Here is a 15,061-nt window from a genome sequence, read left to right on the forward strand (position 1 = left end):
CGGTAGTGCGTTGCGATTGGCTCAATTTTGGCGAGTGCAGACCAGATTTCGCTGCGCCTGTGTTGTACCCCAAAGATGTGAAGCGTTGATGACACGTGACATCTCCTCTTTCCACCCTCCTTGGCGCTGCTCAGGTAGAAGAGGGTGTAACGATACATCGATCTGGATCGATCAATCCATTCGATGATCAACGATCCGATATCATCGAGGCAAAGTGAAAACACTGATACATATCATTTAAGATACGCCTTTATTTTGAAATTCCCATGTCATGTCTGTGTCACCATTTCCGTCCAAGCGCACCTCCTCCCCAGAGTGCCCAGTATTATTATTGTTAAATCATATTTTATTTGCTTTTTTGTGAGTTGATATAAATGTTATTGATTGTGTTAAATAGGCATATGATATTGTCTCGTATCCATCCATTGTGGCTGACTTTGTGATATCTTAATAATAATAATAATATTGTACCGTGATGGCGGTGTGGCCCGGACTTTAACGTTAGCTAGCATACCTGTTATTCCAAATTCCACTTGTATAACGTTATTGATGTTAGCGCTCTGGCAGAGCAAGAGGGCTACAGTCGAGGAGGAAAAAAGGGCCGGGCACAAGCACGCTGCAAAACAAAGAAAGCTCTCATTCTCTCTACCAAAATAAAACATAAACTTTGTTTTCCATTTCATTTTTCAGTTGTTGTGCATATTGTGTTTTTGTTTTGTTTGATGAATTGTATTGTATAGTCACTATGTTAAATACTTTAGTGGATGCTCTACTAAATTACATTTGTAGCAGTGAGATTACATTAATTCTAGTTTGTCCCTATATCCTCGTGCTAAAATCCACATTTTAAAGCTGATATTTAAAAATATTTCTCAGACCCCCTCCCCCCTAGGGGGTTCGCATCTTTGTCACCTTTTCCACCCCTGATGAGTTTGCAACCCTGCTGTGATAACTCTCCAGAGTTGTAAAATCCTGTCTCATAGTGTTATAAATCGCTGGTTAGTGTTTCTCACTGGTACCTGAAACAACATGCCTCCACTAACGCACTTTTTTAGATGCAGTGCTGATTGCCTGGTTACAGGGATTTTTGTTATAAAACTGTCAAAATTGACCATTTCCCAAATTTTGCAGAAATGCACACTCTTAATAGACACCGTAGTAGCCTCGTAGTAACCATTACGTCCTGGGTTTGAGCATGGCCACTTAAGGGACATGATGAATCCATTATTACAGACATAATAGCCCATGAGTGAGATTAAGGATGAGCTACAGTAGAAGATAGATCGGTAGGTAGGTAGTTAGATAGATAGATATAGTATATATAAACAGACAAGTAGATAGACACAGTAGGTCAATAGATAGGTGCTGTAGATACATTTATCAGTTTCTGTAGATAAATTTGTCGTTTTAGGTCTGCAGTATTTCCATTCTACTCATACCACCACACAAACAGCACATACAGTAGGTATATACTTGATTAAAAGACATATTTCATATTTAATAACATGGAACATGTATATCACAAATGTTGGAAGCCTTTACACGTTTTTACTGTGGATAAATCCATTGATTTTGTTCAGCCCAGCTGATAGAAACTCACCTATGATTCATATTTTGCGTCCACTTCGTGCAGCATTTCAAAAGGTTGTGTAATATATGTAATATTGAGTTTATATCTAAAAAAGGGGAGGATGAAGTAGCCAAGGGGTTAAAGTATAATGTTAAATATACACTCTACTGGTTTTCCAACTGTATGTTCTTCCATATTCTGCCCTCAGTCCCTCTTCTTTAATGTTTGTCTTTGTCTCATCTGGATTTACTGTCACTTAGTCCTGCTGCTCTTCATGTTCCTTATTATCTCTCTCTTACTCTGTTTTTCCCTCTGGTCTCTTTTTAACCTCACCCATCCCTCCAATTTCTCTGCTCTCTCTCTGTCTCCATCATTGTCTCCCCTTTCTCTCTCCCTCCTCCGCTCTGTCATCTCCTCTCCTCTTCTCCCTAACACACCCGGACACGACAGAACACCACGGATAGTTAATAATTCTCTAATTTCCGCTCTTCACGGCGTGTAGAAGGTGTCGCAGATAACCTGATTTATCAGACGGCTATTAGAATGTGAATCAGGGGTATTAAAGCAACGGACATTAACGTGCACATTGTTTAAACAACGCCACGGGACTAATGGATTTCAAAATGAATTTGTCAACACCGTTCTCCGTGAATATAATTAGTCAAATGAGAGCAAAGCAGTGGAGGAGACCGGAGGAGGAGTTGGGGAAGCAGTTTAGTAGGAAGAAAGAGGAAGTCATAGACACAGACAGTGCAGCGGGGGAGCTAATAGATGGAGAGCCGTACACTGGGTTCGACTATGATGTGTGTCGAGTGATGCTGATGGAGATGAATGGGATTACCAGAGGATATGTCAACTACTGAGAGAAAATCACCTCCTTTTTCCCCCCAAGGGTGCTTCATTTTATGAAAAATTAACAACTTATTAGACATGCTGAATAATGCCAACTGTATATCACTGGAGCGCTGCCATTAAGTTCTGGGACTGACACTCAGTATTGTTGCCTCTACTTTAATTTTTCAAGATTTTGAGCAACACAATGAATGAATGGTTACAAGAAGAAGCAGGAGAGAGAGGATAATAGTTTTCAGAGGAAGTCAGTACATTAATCTGTGGCACTTACACACATAACAAATATAAGACATGAGCATCATAGGAGGGAAATGGTCCATAGATTACAAGTAAAGGCATAATTACAGGACTTTGTTTTCCCCCATTAGTTTGGTAAATTTTCTGTCAGCAGGAAAATTTTACAGAATAAAGCCGGTGACATTCTTTATTTTTGATGAATTGATCCTACTAACACAGGGGTCAGCATCCTTTATTATCAAAAGAGCCATTTTATGCACAAAAAAAAGAAAAAGAAATCTGTCTGGAGCCACAAAACATTTGAGCATTGTGATGAAGGTAACACAGTTTATAGTCTAAGTATATAGTATATAAGTCTGATGCAGTGAGGGCCAAAATGCAAATGTACTACAGAGTATTAGGGTCACATTGAGGGAAAAATAATTGGAGATTTCCAGAATAAAGTCATATTATTACGAGAAAAAAGTAGAAACATTACGAGAATAAAGTCATAACTTTACGAGAAAAAAAAGTTGTAATATTACGAAAAATAAGTCATAACTTTACGAGAAAAAAAGAAAATAACACGTAAAATTACTACTTTATAATATTATGACTTTATTATTGTAATATTACGACTTTTTTTCTCTTAAACCTATGTCTTTATTTTCATAATATTACAACTTTTTTCTCGTCAACCTATGACTTTATTCTCGTAATATTATGACTTTATTCTCGAAATCTCAGATTAATTTTTTTCCCTCAATGTGGCCCTAATACTCCCTAGGGTAAATACGCCCATCGTACCATAGACCTACAACAATGATAAATAAAAATGAAAATGTAAACAAAAAACAGTTATTCATTTCCATTTTTAAAAATCCAGAGGGAGCCACTGGAGAGAGGCTAAAGAGTCGCATGTGGCTCCGGAGCCGCATGTTGCAGACCCCTGTACACGTGCTGTCTGTGTAGCCAAAGCCTGATATGTTTTATTTGAGCCACACTGTAGCACTGGGTGACACGTTTCTTCATGTCTGCCCTCCTCGATCACGATCACTATATGTGTACGTAGGTGAGTGGCACTTCACACATTTGCACTTATGTTGCGCAACAAGAAATTTCAAGTCGTGCTCACTGACTGACTTTAACTCGCCGGGAACAGTTTGATTATGAATTTCAGAAGTAATAATGCAACAGCTGAAAGCACACTGAAACGCCACACGCCGTGGAAAAAAACAAAGCTATTTCTCTAAAGTGGAGATCTCCATTGAAGGAAGCGTTTCAATGAACTTAAGTCCCAATGCACACACACCTCCTCTGCCACCTCCAGCTTCGTGTCTGGGTCCACCGCAGGAGGAGAGCTGGCCGCTGGGCAGGCAGGGCAGCGGGGTGTGGTGAGGGGGCGGCGAACGCGTGCCGCTTGAATACTAATGTCCCACTTTAGAAGTCAACCTCTTCACCATCCCCACCCCTCTACTCTGTCCCCGTCTCTCCCTGCATCTTTTCCTCGCCGTCATTTCGGTCTTCTCTTATATTCCTTCTCTCATTTATTTATTTTTTTTCACCTCCCCCACTACTCTAAACAGTCATTTTCTCCATCTCTCCTCTTCCTCCAACTTCTCAACGTCTTCTCACTCCTGTCCTCTTCTCCTTTCCTCCCATGCCAGGCTTTCCATCACCCACGCTCCCTCTACAACATCCTCGTACAAACCCTCCGCCCTGTATCACTCATCTAACTCCGTCTTCTCCCCAAGATCTCCCTCTCTCTCTCTCTCTCTCTCTCTCGCTCTCTCGCTCTCTCTCTCTCTCTCTCTCTCTCTCTCTTCACTTTTTAAACCCACACAAACACACGTACACACACACATCCTTGACAAAGCCAGCTAATTACAGGCAAGTGTTCACTCCAGCCCTTCTTAAATACCGAGCTGATTAATGAGACGGAGGTGTAGGGCCAGGAAGTCTCACCCTCGGCGGGTGGTGATATACACTCCTGTCTCTCTGCAGCTCTCTCACACACACACACACACACACACACACACACCTACACACCTTTCCTTTTTCTTTTTCACACTTGCAAACGCAAAATTATAAGCCATGTGCAGCTTCATTACAGAAATATTGGTATCAGTTTTTTATGGCTCACCTCCTCCCTCATGTGTCTTCTCCTACTCCACCTTTCAGTACTGATTTTTGCTATTTTTTCTTTTTAGTACAGTAACTCCTATTGAGGAGAGGTAAGCGGCAAGAGCCAGCCGGGGGGCCCCAGGTGTAGCGGGGGCCTCCTCTGAAGTGATGTCGGTTCATTGTCTCAGCGGCGGCTCAGGCACGACTCACCGTCGGCTCAAAATGGCCTCCGACACATCTCTGTGGCTGATTTGTGTGTGTGTTTGACCCTGAGGACCGGCATGAATGCTGCGGGAGCAAGGAGATAGAGTGCAGCTGCTGCCGCTGAATGCTGACACACATGCGGAGCAAGCGCACGCACACACACACACACACACTGCCGCACAATCACAATCTAGACTGGGTCAGCCAGGTTCAAAGCATTTGTATTCATGGAAGGTTTTGCATTGGCTCCACCACCTACAGTGTTTCATCTAACTGTGGGACGTGGCTTTCTACTTTCACACTCAGAAGACCTTGGACTGTGTTGGAGTGTGTTTACGGGTGTATTTATGGCGGTATGGTGCTACCTGAGTGAATGCGCCTGACTGAATGCATTTTTCCACTCAGATCATCCTTGTAAATACTTGAAGGTGCGGTGTTTTGATGCCCAAATTGACCCTTGTGACACACCACCTGTGGGCATACGTGCACTCATGCTGAGCACGTGTCGATCCAGATGAAAATACACATCTGTCCACCGCAGAGAAGCATGCACAAGCAGATGTACGTGTCAAACCATTGCGATCTTCCATAGGTTGGCAGAGATGTCACAAAACAGCTACAGACCCATATCAGATTTACCCTTCATGTGGAAAATAATTGAGAAAATTGTCTACCAACATCTTTATCAATTTAAATACATTTTTGACAAAATTTTCAACCAGGATTTTGCCCCCCATCATTGTACTGAAACAACCTCTCATTAAGGTCCTAAATGACATTCGAATGAACACTGACTGAGGCAAAGATCCTTTAGATATTATTAGCTTGATCATTGGTTTTCTAATTTACTACTTACTGATAACTTCATTTTAAGGTTTTAATGTGTTCAATGTTTTTTAATCCTATTTTATTTGTAAGACACTGCCTCTGAGTATGAAATGTGCTTAAAAATTACACTGCCTTACCCTGCCTTGCCTATTATCACAGTTATCAACACAGCACATCCTATCATTGTTACTGGTGTCACTCATGCTTACAGTACCAGAGTGACACACTCTCAGTCCTAGCAGGGTTTGGGTGCAGATTTTATAGTTCCAGTCATCCTTCCTCTGTTGCCTCTCCATTCTTCCTTCCTCCCTCCATCCTTTGCTCACTCGTTCCTTCCTGAGCAGCTTGACGTTAATTCCAAGAGATCACAAACTTGCAGAAGGGTTGTCCCCTTTTAAAAGCTGAAATGACTGTGTGGTCATCTTTAGAAGCACAAGAACTCTTTTCACGTAACAGCAGAGATCCATTGTTTGTAGAGCTGCATTTACGTACTGAGGGGACGCTCACCTAGACTGGAAAAGTTGTCCATTCCAAGAGGAGTTGTAGTCTCATATTCAGGTTTTAACTCTTTCCTTTAAAAGCTTGAAAGGTTATATATTAAAGGGACTATTTGTAACTTTGTACGCGCATAAATGTAGCGGGTCGTCACACATGCGCGTTCGCATATGCGCGCTCGCGTGTGGCTGGAGCCTCGTCTCCGCTGCATGCTCTCCTTCACTCAGAATGCGCGCGCGTCCTCGCTGTCTCGCTCCACCTCTAGACGTGAACGTGCGCTCACTACACACTGCAGAAGAGTTTAGCTCTGAGAATATCTAGTGAATGCACAGGGGACGTTTGTGCAGAAATAAATTCTGCAGTTCCTCCAGACCAACAGAGCTTTCCCGTGTCTTGTGAAGTAACGGAGCTCTTCAGAGAGTTATGTTACCCTCTCGTTACCGACCGGGTGCCGGTGTCTCCTCTGCTCTCTCCGGCTGCGGGCGGAGAGAGCAGGGAGACACGCTGGAGAGCCCCGCTGCTTCAGCCTGCACTTAGGCAGGAAAAGCCAACACTAGGACCAGATCTAAATCATGTTCATGGAGAGACCTTCGTCTGGTCAGCTAACATTACTGCCAAGCAGCTGAAATATAGAGTGATATTGTGCTTTTAGCTGACGTGTGTCGCCTCACTGTTTTGAGCGATGCTCGTTCAGGTATATTTAGAGCGAGCAAGCGCGAGCCCGACGCTGACTTTCGTTGATTTCACGGCCACAGGTGTCGCTGTTAAGAAGCATTTCTGAAAGTTACAAATAGTCCCTTTAAATAATAAGCAGCATCATAGAGAAGCGTCGAGATTCTGACCTGAAAAAAGACAAATATTGGAGCAAAAGAGATGGTGTTGGAGCAGAGGAAAAATTAGAGAGTCTCCTGATTTCATTGATGATAAAGTTGGAAGGTTATAAAGGAAAACCGATCAGCATGAGGGGGGATTTGGGGAAGATATCTGACATTTCATAACTCTTTAATGAATCACTTGAATTCCATATGAAGACATCATGTTGGCCCATAGTGCAGCATCACTCGGTGCACCTCTTTAAATCAAAAGTATGCAAAAACCTGCTCAGCATCCTCGCTTGGCCTCGTGTGCAGTGTCGAAATCCAACTTGGCTCAGGCAAAGAGGGAAGTTGGCCAGAGAGCCCCTTTCTGTTGGTCCCTTGAGTATAAGAAACTAAAAATCTATAAAAATGCTCAGTATCAACTGGTGCTACATTTTTCTTATACCAGACCCCAGTTACTAAATAAACATAAGCTGTTGCTGTTTGAGGAACTCTGAACTGAATCTCAGTGAATGGAGACTGTGAGATGTGTTTGAAAGAATGCAACTTTAAAGGTGTAGTTTGGATTTTTTAAGTGGGGTTGTATGAGGTACTTATCCATAGTCAGTGTATTACCAGAAGATGATGGTCGGCATGCTCCCAGGAGAAACAGACAGGAGTACCAGAGCAAAGCAATGTGCTGCTGGGGACGGGGCCAGCAGCGAAACGTATTTTAGACACCTAAAAAAATCTGTTTAAGCCGTCAGAGAGCCCTTTCCGAAGGGGAACTGAAGCCTTTTTCTATGCTCTCTTCAGAGCCACCAGGCTCCATTGACAAAACAGTCATTTTACCTGGCAGAACACAGGAGTTGCTGGTCTACCGCTGCCGTGATCGGGTTAGTTAGTTTGTGTTATTGTGTGACTTTGGTGTTTTAAAGGTTTAGTTCAGAATCACCAAAGTCACACAATAACACAAACAATCTAACCAATCGAGGCAGCGGTAGACCAGAAACTCCCATGTTCTGCGAGGTAAAATTACTGTTTTTGTCAAGGGAGTCTGGTTGCTTTCAAGAGAACATAGATAACGGTTTCAGTTCCCTGTCGGAAAGGGATTTCTGACGGCAAGGTAAAGTGGTGAAAATGTTCTAAATATAGCGTACATTTAAACTGATATAGATATTTTTAGGGGGGCCTTTCTTTTAGGTGTCGAAAATAAGTTTTTCTGCTGCCCCCCGTCCACAGCAGTACATTGCTTTCCTCCTGTGCCGGTACTCCTGTCTGTTTCTCCAAACTGGGGGCGTGCCGACCGTCATCTACTGTAGGTAATTCACTGACTATGGATAAGTACCTCATACAACCCCACTTCAAAACACCTGAACTATCCCTTTAACGCTCATAAAATTACATATTTATCCCAGGAAATAAAAAGGCCTGGGACGCACTTCACTGTCGGAGAGACACAGAGTTTGATTCCCGGCATCAGTAACTCCAACTAGGGTAAAAAAAATACAGAGAAATACAGATTTTTAAAACAAACTGCATGTAAAGTACAAAACAAAACCAACCAACCAGAGAAGGAGGAAGTGTGTCTGAAGAAGATCCAAAGTGGTGGACAAGGAGAGAATGAAGCATCAGTGGTTTTGTAGAGGACATAGCAGGTTGACCAGGCATGGCATGGCACAGCATGGCACGGCACAGAACGGAACGGCACGGCATGGCAGGCTCCAATGAGGCTTCACCCACCCAGGGCTCCACATCCCGCCTGAGCTCAACACAATCAGGCCTCAATGGCAAAACCGACTGCAGGTTACCATGACAACCCGGAGGCACTGCCTGCATGGGACAAAGGCTGGCAGGTCCCGTGTGTGTGCGTGTGTGTGTGTGTGTGTGTGTGTGTGTGTGTGTGTGTGTGTGTGTGTGTGTGTGATTGAGGGAGAGAGAGTGAGTGATGTCTGGCAGAGCAGGCGCGGCCCTCCTGGGGCCCTCATTCGTTTGTCTCTCGCTGAGACCACAGGAGCCCTGATGCAGCAGAGATGGAGGAGGAGGAGGAGGAGGAGGAGAAGGAGGTAGTGGTGGTGGTGGTGGTTGGGGTGGACGGCGAGGGGGCAAGTGAAAGAAAGGCAGCTGATGTGGAAAGAGAGGATGATGAAAAGATGCAGGAAAAGGTGTAGAGTGACGGAAATAATAAGAAATAAAAAAGAATGGCAAAAATGAATACATTTGAAACTTGAAGGAGATTATTGTGCTCCGATTAGTTCATTCACTCGTCCATCAGTCATGTGCGATACCTCATACAGCAAAGCCCGGATCTTGACACAACTTGCTTTGAAAAAATAGGACTTCACCGTTACATTTTGGCAAATTAATTACACCAATTAGTAGGGTACTCAAAATCTCAAAGTTTTAATAACCTGTCTACCACACTGCAAGATCAAATGACTTGAAACAGCTCTCACATGGCTCCACAGAAAATAATGAAACAATGAGTGCACTTAGGCACCGTCTGACTGCACGGAAACATTCACAAATGTGGAGTAGATTTTTTTTTTTTAAACTTCTTTGTCCAGAGCATCAAATGTCTCCTCCCAGTATCAACTACCCAGTAGGATTTTTGACTGCTTCATAACGTTTTCTTTCTCTTTTTTTTTGTCATTTTCAGGCGTAGATCACACAAACAAGGACCTGAAGAAAAACTTTGTAAGTAAACTTAAAATGAGATTTTTTTTTAACAATAACTGATCAAATCTGATTTTAGTTGGGCAGTAAAATGTTATCATTGTAGTGATCTCATGTATAGCAGATTGCAGGGATGGGTGTGCAATGTAATTTCTGATTCTGTCGTCTTTTTATGAGGTTATAGTTTTCCATCATTGCCGTTTGGTTACACAAACATGCTCGCGTTTTCATTAGACTGAAATCTGTGTATTGACTTTCTCTTTAACTGCCCAACTCCTCTATTACTTAAAACCTGAGCCAATAAAACGTTCATATAGTGATAAAGCTGTTTTATCCTGTTAGGCTGGTGTTATACTGGCTAGCTATAAAGCATATGTGGAGTGGCAGTGTTGTTTGCTCTTGCCTTGTCATTTATAATCCTATAGGCGGTTTGAAGCACACAGGCCAACTTGTACTTTGTCAGAGCAGATTGTCTGGCATGGATAAGCCTGGCTGGAGAGAGAGATACATAATTGCTCTTGTACGGTTTGCTGCCAAGACATCCTCCTCCTGTTATGCCTATATACACTGGCAAACAAGTCATTCAAACGTGTTCACTTTTTATGAGGCACGCAAAGAACCACACAGACACAGTCACAGGCATCTCCTCGGTGACAGTGATTGCCGTCAGTCAGGGGAAAAAAATGTTGGCAGACTAATTCGAGTGCCAGTATCGAGAGTTTTTCACGGGATTTCCTTCATTTCCTGTCATGTCACTTTGATGTTTTGTTTTGGGTGTTAAATTGTGTTCCATTTGTTTTCTGTCTGGATAACAGGAGGCCCTCGCCAGTTTTGACCTGTGTGCTTCACACGGTCTGTCTCATGATCCCATGCCCATCAGAGATGAGGAGAATAGGTAATGACTGTAGTTCTACGTTTCTTTACTTGGGAGAGTCAATGAACTGACCAATTTAATTAGCCTGTATGTCGTAAACCAAAAACAAAAGAGAGAAAAATGTAAGAAATGTATGATAAGAGTGTTTTTTACATCCCCGATCGGCCAACTTGGCAAATCGTAAATATGAAACGTGCTCAATATTTATGATCGGATTTCTTGTTGTGTGTGGGGAACCTCGAGGACAGCTGATGACGCAGTCGCGTGGGAAAGAACTAACGTGAAACGTGAAGCATAAAGTAGTAATAAGAATGACCTCAGAAATGGAGGACCAACTTGTGAATTTGAGGCAACAACACAAGTGTTTATTTAATGTGTCTCCATGGCTTCATCCATCCATCCTTTGTCAATTTTCAGTACAAAGTAATGCAAAAACTAACATCGCTAATTCTTCCTGCCTGATTGAGTGACCCCTAGTGGAAGAAAATTACATATTTTGCATTTAAGACACCTTTTACAATGTTCTCCTTTAAAAACAAGTCAGATGAAAACATAAAAAAATCAGCCAGGGACTGTATTTTTCAATCAACTCATGAATATAATGTCAGCTTAATTACCTAGCTAGCTATACAGTAGATGATAGAAACAAAAAGGCTGCTTTTGTGTACCTCTGTCTGAAATGAAGGACAGCACTGCTCCAAAAGTTATTGATAATTTTCAGTGGTAAATCTGCCGCTGTTGTCATTGTAAACTAATTCTTGTTACGTGTGAGAACAGGTTAGTAAGTGGGCTTAAAGAACGGATATTGTACTCACAATGTAATATTACAAAAGTATGTCATGTCAAACATGTTAAACATATTTTTAAAATGTAGTAAATACAAACGGCAACATACGTGAGGTATCAAACCAAACAATATATTTCAGTGCTGTGCATAAAATCAGCTGCAGACTGCTTTCCTTGGTTTGAGCTGTAGTTTCCAGTTTCTCTGTGTTTGTCTGTACCAGTCTGAAAATCAGGATGCACTGGATGTAATTATCTGTCCAGGCTTAATTCAGGGTGTGCTCAGGTCAACACGTCCAAAAAGAACTCACATCTCTTCGTAATATTCAGCCTCTGCTAACGTCTCATTCCCCCTCTGTTTCAGTCACGGTACCCGGTGTGCAGGGGAAGTTGCCATGGAGGCCAACAACTCCTACTGCGGTGTGGGCATCGCCTTCAACGCCAGGATCGGAGGTGAGCAAAACAATACAGGCTTACCAAGACAGTGGGAGGCAGTGCATTGTGGGTGTACTGCAGTCGCCAAGACTATGACATGGCATTTTCAAAAAATGCTTGTATGAGGCCTGTAATTTCTTATAAAGTAGTCACTAATGTGTGATGATGCAGAAAAATCACTGATTTCCATTTGGAGTATACAGAGATTTATAATATATAAAGCAACCGCAATCTGAAAAACAACAATAACCACATGGATTTGTTTGTATGGCTTTCTGTATTGATGCCAAATATCTTTACAATAAATAGGCACATGGCTCATTTCCTATAGGGAATAAAATGAGATCTATGACAGGATGCCTTGAATCCGACCTTATTTAAGTTTACCACAGGAAATAGTTGAACAAAATGCATTAACGTTTTTTAAAATTACATAATTCAAACTCACATTTTTTGGCCCACATTCTGCGGTGATGACAAGTAAAAAAAACAAAAAAACATAGCATGTCCATAGCAGTGTTTTTTTTTCATGTTAAATCATTTCTGACAGGAAAAACTTGCTTGGTATGACATTATAAATGATGCTAGATTAAAGGGCTAGTGCCATATTTGGTTTGGATGGAAATTAAAGGAGCAATATGTAGCGCTGACGGCTAGCGTTTAAAATGGGTAACAACAGTCCGAATTCAAAACATTGGAGCCGTGGCCCGTCCACTCCTCCGGTGTGACTGATGGCAGTTAATGCACATTTTTGGCAATTTGAGGGTTACCTTCTAGAAACGACTGCGTTAGCCTCTGGCCAGCAGCAGTAGTCGGAATCACTTCCCCGGCTGTGTGTCTCAAATACTCGCTGCCTTGATAACCCAGCTGCAGACGGACAACAGAGAGATGTGCCGAGGCTTTTCAGGTCGGGTAGAATCTAAAGTTGACGTTATCTCTGATCCATTTCATTTGCTTGCTTCCATAGCTGAAGAAGGCTGTGTTTGGTGTGACAATTTGTTTCATATGTGGCAACGGGGTGATGAAATAGGCAGTGGACGGGATCACACTGGCCAAAACAAAAACAGACGTTCCGGACCGGAATGGAAATTTCAAAGGAGAACATACTGGCTGTAGCGTTGTTGTTAGAGAAGCCAGTATTTCAACTCAGCATCTTTCCTTAATCTCTAATTACATATCATGGTCATTTTGTGATTTATTACAGTAAATATATTACATATTGGTCCTTTAACATGTTATGGCTTGTTGGTTGTAAGCATATACAAATAGTTGTTTTAGTTTGTCTGTAGTCCTGGTAGTCTCTGTGTTAGTTTTTGTCTGTGGTGCCAAATTACAGCTGAAAATTGCCTCATTAACTGTGAAGTCATATGTCTGTTTTAACGTCTTTAAGATGAGGTTTTGGTTTTAAGTGATCCTAAATACTTGTTGAAAAAGAGTATGTGAGGGTATGTGATCTATCTGGCGTGTATGCATGGCTTTTGGGTTTGTGTGACAGCAGCAGACGACGCGGTGACTGGCTGCTATTGAGCCGTGCTGACCCTATTTAACAGCTCATTTTTTAGTGGGAGCTTCAGTAATGGCTTTTTTAGTGTTGGTTGTAACATTGGCAAGGGATGAATGAACCGAATACACAAGAAAGCCCATTTTCTGTTGTGAAATCAAAGATTTTTATAGGATACTCTAAGAGTGCCATAAACCACGAGTTAATGAGGAGTACATGATATGTTTGAGTAAGAAAAACAGCACTCGGATTTGAACGTGGTGTCATCAGAAAAAATCTCGGAGGATGAATAGAGGAATCCCTCGGCTGAACTCTGACATTTGAACTCTGCTCTGTGATCTTTAACCCCTGACCCTCCCTCATTTTTCAGAGGCTGATGAGAGCCTCTTGCAGAAAAGAGAGAAAAAAAACAGTTTGTGAGGCGAGACCAGGAATCTCTTTCCACGGTTAGTCTTAATTTCACCTCGCCGAGTCTATTTTATCCCGACTCATAAACAGAGTCTGGCACATGGGAGGTGAAGGGGCGAGACCCACATGAAAGATGCATGTGGAACTACCCGGTGCTGTTGAGACCTGCGTTCACTGTCTGACAACGAGGGTTGACTGAGCTTTACCTCTCTGTGTGCTCTTCTGTTCGGGAAATGTATTTGAAATGCTTGGTGAATTTATGTGTTAGATTTGATGTTGTTTTTGAAAGTGAATGTGATGAATCAACAGAAGACAAGTTAAGCCTGATGAATCATCTTCAATGGATGTTTGTTTGTCTTTTCATTTGAAATTAATTTTGATGCATTGCAAGCAGATTATATCAAGACAATTAGAAGAAGAAACAGAAACATTTTGGTTATTTTTCACCAGACAAACTCAAGAATGTCCTTCAGTAGAAACACACAATTAAATTAAATTTGTATGTGAAACGCCTCCTCAATTCAATGTATTTTCTTTAGAAAAAGGCAATTTGAACTGAATGTAAAACAGACTTGAAAATGTATTTTAATGCCATGTTAAGCAGTCTTAAAGTGGCTATAATCAGTATTTCTATATTGATAATGGACCACATGGCTCATAGTAACAAACACACATAGAATCATCACCAGTTCTCCCCTCAGCTCTACGGAGCTTTATAGCATCTTTAAGCTCTTTGTTTCGGTTTTCCGGCCAGCAACTTTACTGTTTTGGTTCACCCTCACCGCTACATAACATAATTTTTGCTCTAAAAACTGAAGCTGCACTACCTATCCAGCACCGAACAGACAGACAGACAAAGTTAGCGACTAGCTGGTGAACATAGTGGAGCATTTAGCAGCTAAAGAGCCAGATATTTCCCTCAGGAGGTTCAAGGTTATAGGAAGAATTTAATGGTATTCCCTCCGTTTATGTGTGAGAGAATGTGTGTGTTCTATGGATCAACAGGTGTGGCAGCAATCGCTTCACGGTGTCGGATCAGGACACTATTTTGTGCACAGGTGAGAGTGTAGAAACAGAGAGATGCAGAGCCCGAGTGTAGAGTTAAGGCTGTTTATCTTGATGCAGATCAAAGCATACAAAATAATGGTGTGTGAAATGAGCCCAATGAGAAATTAAAGTGTTAAATGTGAGGTTCATCACAGTTTCTGTAACTGAGTGTTTGTGTGGTTCTGTAACAATAAAGCACAACAGTACAGAGTGATTAGAATTAACACTGAATCAACATTAGCAACAAAAAG

General features: G+C 41.9%; 1 protein-coding gene across 1 annotated transcript in view; it reads left to right on the top strand.

Moving 5' to 3' along the window:
- LOC119496990 (furin-like protease kpc-1) overlaps positions 1-15,061 on the top strand; it is a 204,572-nt gene that overhangs the window by 105,194 nt on the left and 84,317 nt on the right. Inside the window, 3 exon segments of the mRNA XM_037784701.1 lie at positions 9,746-9,783; positions 10,578-10,657; positions 11,784-11,872. Coding sequence (XP_037640629.1) covers positions 9,746-9,783; positions 10,578-10,657; positions 11,784-11,872 — 207 coding nt within the window.

This window comes from Sebastes umbrosus, chromosome 11 (assembly GCF_015220745.1).
Source record: "Sebastes umbrosus isolate fSebUmb1 chromosome 11, fSebUmb1.pri, whole genome shotgun sequence".
In the NCBI taxonomy this organism is placed as follows: domain Eukaryota; kingdom Metazoa; phylum Chordata; class Actinopteri; order Perciformes; family Sebastidae; genus Sebastes; species Sebastes umbrosus.